Genomic DNA, 6,139 nt, shown 5'->3' with positions numbered 1-6,139 from the left:
AGAAAGAAGAAAGGCATCATGTAGATAAATGAATGAGTTGACAGTACAGTGGTACCTCTGGTTACGAACTTAATTTGTTCTGGAGGTCCGTTCTTATCCTGAAACCGTTCTTAACTTGAGGTACCACTTTAGCTAATGGGGCCTCCCGCTGCCGCCGCCATGCGATTTCTGTTCTCATCCTGAGGCAAAGTTCTTAACCCAAGGTACTACTTCCGGGTTGGCGGAGTCTGTAACCCGAAGTGTTTGTAACCAGAGGTACCACTGTACTGTTTCTAAAAGAAGGACCAAGCACTAAAAGATATACACAAAGGGCAAGTGATGCATTTTATTGACATAAGACCTTTGACAGTTGCCTTCTAAAACGTCATTCACAGGCTTTATATAACCCAGGCTCACAGCACACATGTAAATATAGAAAATATTTCAACTGTGTCCCTTTCTACAGAACACGTTTAATGCAGCAACTTGAGAACCGAGTTAAAAGGTGCCAAATTCTCACAAGATTTTAGCCACTTCTGCACATTGGCTGGAACAGCGTTGGTGCTCCCTGTCTGCTGAAGTGCACACCAGGCCACGACGTCAGCTACTGTCAGTTCATTGCCCACCAACCAGGATGTCTTGCCGAGAGCTGCATTCATAGATCGCAAAACAGCTGCCTTTTCTTTATTGCTCCCTTCTTGCAGTTGGAAGATGGCTGTATCTACCCAGCTGTCTATCAGAGTTGCTGTAACTGCATTGTGCTTCTGACCAAGTAAGGAGAACAAGAACCTAGCAATATTTCCTTCTCCTTCAATGGGACACATGGTTTGAACGCTGAACTTCATCTGGGATTTTGGCACTGAAACAAACACAATGCAACAGAACATTAGACAAGAAAAGCAAGCACCTTGAAGAGACAGATACGTTTCATTCAAACCATTAAACACAATTATAAACAAGTCCCATTATGTCATTAATTGCTAGCCAGATTTTCTACATAAGATACTGAATTTCTATAGAATACTTGCATATAGTCAGCCATGCTACCTTTTACTTACAGCTGCTAGGAAATGTCCCCATGAGAGATTACTGAACAGGCATACTAACAGATTCCTCCTAATCCAAGCCTGGCAATTGGGATAACTCTGGTGCCATTTCCAGCTTCAACATTATAGCATTATGCGCTTTCTTCAAAAAGTAGGCAGTGTGTAGTGTTACTTTTGAGTTTCTTCTTCCAAACACGCCACCATAGGCCAGCGTTAACTTAAAATGGCTTTGTCAGTTAAGGTAGCATAATAGCAGAAGCACTTAATTTTATTGTTTGAAACACTGAAGACTGAGTATTACATGCTCCTTTTCTACTTTCACAACTGACAATTTTACTTAAGCTAAACACTAAACATCTTAACTAGAGCAGAAAGCTTAATTCATCTTGTAGCTAAAAACCAAGAACTGCCTAACAATGGAACGTAAGTTTATTTGAGCAGTTAAGAGGAAGCTAGCAAACACACTAGGGTTATTAAGATACTTTAGTTTTCTTGTAGAGATTATATAATAGAAGCTTCATAGCAATATTTTTGAAACTGCATTCCTAGGAACTAGGTTACTCAAATTTCTCAGAAGTCCTTTGAAGAGCAAAGAATGAAAGACTCAGTGATCTTCCCTACAATGTACAGCTATTGACCTATCAACCTGCATAAATGAAAAGCGAGGTCTAATGTAGCACAAGTTAACTCATGCAACAGGGCTTCTTCCTCTTCTGTTCCCTGTGCATTTCCAAAATGTGGGTGCTTGGGGGACACCCAGAGCAGATTTGGGACATGGGGAGAAGGGAGTCCCATTGGGCAGGTGGGTGGACATAATTTGATGTCATCATAAGTGTGCTTATCAGATTCTTCTGCATCATACAGGAAGAGAACAGAAGCTTAAAGGTGAACTATTATTGGCACTAGAAGTGACTCATCTACTAGAGCTCTTCTCACAATGTATTCGGTTGTCTAAAGAATGACCATGTTGTGGACAAACTAGTTGTTGAGCTTCCCAGTTGCAAATTTATTCATGGCCAGCGGCTGGCCCATTTGCTGCAGATACACATTTCTTGTCATTAGACATCAAGAAATTGTGTGCTACTCGTAACATGTTAACATTAATGAATGCGTCGCTTTTCCTAATGTGCTGGACTTACCATCTTTCCAAATTAATGTAAATCCCAACTGATACTCATGACGCGACTGCTTCTTAGGCTGATCACCAAAGCATTTCAGGAGATTTTCTGGCACACTCTTCACAGATGAGTGTGTATGAACAGCTGATAGTATCTTATAACGCTCACACAGCAAGCTGTGGAGTATTAACAATGACAGTGGTGGGTGATCGGGGTTTGCATTGATCACAATATCCTTCAGAGCTCCATAGTCCTGTAGGAAAATAAGTCGCCATTAGTAAGTTGTTCAAGTGACACATTCATGCATTGATTCACATCCCACTCCTGCTCAGCACAACACAACACAACACACAAACACCCTCATTAATTAACTGCAAGACACACAAAACCAATGAAGTTCTACAAAAGGCTTTTACAATTGGCAGCCGACCTTTAACATCCACCAGATGAATGGTTCAGCTGAGAACTACAAAGAGTTGCAGACCTATAGAAGAGTTACTGGGTGTCTATTTATGCACTGGCTCATGAAGAGAAGTCTTGTTCCACTTTTTAAAATAAAAAATAAATAGAGGAAAAGGAGGCTTCTGTCTCCCATGATTAGTACTAGCATCCCAAAAATGTTTACTTCCAAAGTTAGTGTAATTAATGTGTCTTTTGGGAAACAACTCTATTCCTGAAACAACAAAAAACTACAGGAAATCCATTCCAGCCCAAATCTACCTGTCTCTCATTTATTTTAAAACACTTAATATATTTAAAAATCATACAATAAAACTGATAAGTAAAAAAGATTAAAATACAAAACCCACAGTAACTAGCAACTTAAGCCACATCCAACATAATGGCCATAAAATGCCTGAACAAAGCAATATGCAACCAGCAAGCACCAAAACCAAAACTGATAGGTAAGATCGGTTTTTAAGTTATGCAGCATTTTACCTGCACTTTAAAGCCAATTTTGTCTCATTAGACATCAATCAAAGAACTAAGCACAAATTTCTTAACAAGTCCCACAAGATCTTATATCATTAATTCAGTTACTATTTAATTATTTTGTTGATACTTTGAAACAGAGGCCAGATTTCAATAAAATGCTTAGGCACAGCTTGTTTTGAGTTTTTGAACCAACCAGGATAAATCTTAGACAAGCAAAGAAACTGCAGCAAACCAGGGTTAAACAAGGATGGTGGGCTCAGACATAACAAGAAACCACTGTTAACAGGAGCAGAGACAGCCATATGTCAGCTTCAAAATACAGATTCATATTCTGCTTTATTGGACACAACCCAGTTAGTTGGCTGAGGTGGGTTCAGATCTGCAAAGAAACCAGTTAAACAAAACAAACCATGTCTTCAAGTTATGTGGAAACCAGGCCACTGAATTAAGATGAGTTTTTGTTTGTTTCCAGAATTGTTAAATGCTTGATTTCTGGTTAGCTTTAAGAAATATTTCAGATCTATTATCAAGCTTAGTTTTAAAACAATGAGACCCCGCTCACTGAATTCATTTTGAGTGCTGGCTTGAATGCTAATAACCTCATTAAAGCTTAGCTTTAAAATAATTCTGTACCCCTCCCACCTATCACAAGGTGGATTTTAGCTATGTTTTAGTGATAAATCATTCTGAGTGTTGGCCTGAATGCTAATTACTCCATTAGTCATCATAAAAACTCCAACAATGGTTAAGTCAAATATACAGGAATTGTGGTGTAGAAAAAGTTTATCTGAACTTGCCTTCCCAAGTAAATTGTCAAGCTCTACAGCACTAGCAGATAAAGGAATGTGTTCATCTGCCTGGATTATGTTTGTTGCATCAAAGTCTGCATCCGGTGTTTGGATCATCTTTGAAAGCCCATCCACTGCAGCTTTCAACTCATACAAGCGTTTCAAGATCTCCTCCTGGCGGGATTCAAGTGCCTGAAGAGCTGGATCAACTTCCTCCTAAATAAAGTTCAATTGGTATTCACTCAGCTGTTTTAATATTGTGTATTTCCCATTTACCTCAGCATGCGCTGTAGCTTTAACACTCTACAAGTCTCCATACTAGTATTATCCATCATCATGCATACATGCACATGGGAACTCTGCCAATATATCAAGGTTCAATACAGGTCAAGGGGCGGGAAATACAGGTGGAAAACTGGATACAGATGTAGGGCTGGATCTGGCCCACTGTCTACAGGCCATTTTGACAAGTAGATATTAAGTGATTCAGAGTTTTCATGCTTTGAAACTGCTTGCTGCCTTTAAACAACAGGGCAAGAGGCTTATATCTGATATTAGTGCTATGCTACTCAGTGCTAAGACTGAAGAGCAAAAGACCCCTGAACTCCAATCATAGGCCTTTTTATTATACAAACCACTTAAGAGAAATTTGTGATCAAGTGGTCTATAAATGCAAAGTAAATTTCCCTAATTTGTCAGGTAACTGACAGGTGGTTGTGTTTTGCGTACAATGGCCAGGCACGCCTTATTAGGCCTGCGGGCTGGTTGTGTCCTCCACCACTAGCATAGGTAAAACAAATGTAAGTAAGACATTTAACCCAACTGCAGCCATGAACAATATATGGAGGTAGCATATACAATTATTCCCAAGTAACCTTTTAGTCAAGTGCAGCTCTGTCCTAAAGCTATTCCGAAAGAAGGAACTTGGGACACCTGACGTGCTGTCCTGCAAGATTCCTGGAAGAGCAGCAGCCACATATACCCGCTTCAGCTACATACACAAAAACATTTGATAATATAATATTATTATTATTATTAAATGTAAAGGGACCCCTGACCATTAGGTCCAGTCACGAACGACTCTGGGGTTGCGGCACTCACCTCGCTTTACTGGCCGAGGGGGCCGACGTTTGTCTGCAGATAGTTTTTCCGGGTCATGTGGCCAGCATGACTAAGCCGCTTCTGGCGAACCAGGGCAGCACACAGAAACACAGTTTACTTTCCCGCCGGAGCGGTACCTATTTATCTACTTGCACTTTGATGTGCTTTCGAATTGCTAGGTTGGCAGGAGCAGGGACCGAGCAACGGGAGCTCACCCCGTCGCGGGGATTTGAACCACTGATCTTCTGATCGGCAAGCCCTAGGCTCTGTGGTTTAACCCTAATATTATTGTTACTATTGATTAAATTTGTATACCACCCTTCCTCTCTATATCTCAGGGGAGTTCACAACAATGTAGAGGGGAGGGGGTAAGCTACAGTTCCCTGGATTCCTGGTGTGGTGTGGTGTGTGTGTGTGATGTAAGGATTGAGATTTAAACGTACGGACTGTCAGCCGCCCGGAAGTACAACGTGAGGCGATCTCAGGCCTTGGCGCAAGAACCTCCCGCAGCCCCGCTTGGGAAAGTGAAAGCGCTGGTCAGCGCCTCTCCCGAGACGGCCAGGCCGGGCTGAGGAGCCGCACCTCGCGGCCTAGGAAGGGAAGCCAAGGAAGGAGAGCCCTTGCCCGCCCGCCCCCGACCCTGCCCGCTTCCGAGTGCGGCGCCTCTGGGCCGCCTCCTTCCTACCTCGTGAAGCAGCGGCGGCGAGGCGGCTGACGGGGAGCCGCCCTCGGGGCAACGGTGCATATTTCCAACCCGGTACATGCAGGCGGGAAGGTGCTCAGCCAAAACCGCCGCCGAGCCAGGCCCCCCGTGAAAGGGCCTCACCTTGTACATCGGCATCGTGGCTGCCCGGCCGGCGGCTCCTCGCTGACTGACTGACTGGCACAGAGGCAGCCACGCCCCGCGCGAGCGTCACACCCTTCTGCCATTGGAGGGCGTTCGTCCGTGACCCGCCCCCGACTTCTCTTCTTATTGGCCTGCTCCGGGTGGGTGACACCTCGAAGGTCTTATTGGCTCCCGCTGGCGGGAAAAGGCGGCGCTTCTTTTCTGCCGTTGGCTTCGTCGCCTGAGGAGAGTAGAATCTGATGCAAGCGCGGCGCTAACGAGGGAACCGCAGGCTGCGCCTGCGCAGTACGGTCGAAGAGGCGTAGAGGCCCGGCGCTTCCCGCA

The 6,139-nt window shown here is 43.7% G+C and overlaps 1 protein-coding gene across 2 annotated transcripts; it reads right to left on the bottom strand.

Moving 5' to 3' along the window:
• Positions 1-301: 301 nt before the first annotated feature.
• On the bottom strand, positions 302-5,917 carry AIMP2 (aminoacyl tRNA synthetase complex interacting multifunctional protein 2). Of its 2 annotated transcripts, none has more exons than XM_083585357.1 (4): positions 5,795-5,917; positions 3,877-4,083; positions 2,165-2,396; positions 302-838 (listed from the first exon to the last, which is right to left on the bottom strand). In XM_083585357.1, exons 1-4 carry the CDS (start codon positions 5,807-5,809, stop codon positions 453-455), a joined length of 840 nt encoding a protein of 279 aa, XP_083441483.1. In that variant the 5' UTR covers positions 5,810-5,917; the 3' UTR covers positions 302-452. The 2 variants fall into 2 exon arrangements, with proteins under 2 accessions (XP_083441483.1, XP_083441482.1); XM_083585356.1 differs by having other exon boundaries at positions 5,654-5,819.
• Positions 5,918-6,139: the final 222 nt, after the last annotated feature.

This window comes from Podarcis filfolensis (genome assembly GCF_964270895.1).
Source record: "Podarcis filfolensis genome assembly, chromosome: 14".
In the NCBI taxonomy this organism is placed as follows: domain Eukaryota; kingdom Metazoa; phylum Chordata; class Lepidosauria; order Squamata; family Lacertidae; genus Podarcis; species Podarcis filfolensis.
The sequence above is the reverse complement of the archived record's forward strand: the minus strand, read 5'-3'. Positions and strand labels throughout refer to the sequence as shown.

Bases quoted from the DNA above. Each gene is read 5' to 3' on its own strand.
- AIMP2 (XM_083585356.1), bottom strand. From the start codon at position 5,809: ATGCCGATGTACAAGGTGAGGCCCTTTCACGGGGGGCCTGGCTCGGCG. The intron at 2,397-3,876 runs GCAAGTTCAGAT...ATTTTCCTACAG, and splicing joins TTGACAATTTACTTGGGAAG to GACTATGGAGCTCTGAAGGA. The intron at 839-2,164 runs GTAAGTCCAGCA...TGTTTGTTTCAG, and splicing joins TACATTAATTTGGAAAGATG to TGCCAAAATCCCAGATGAAG.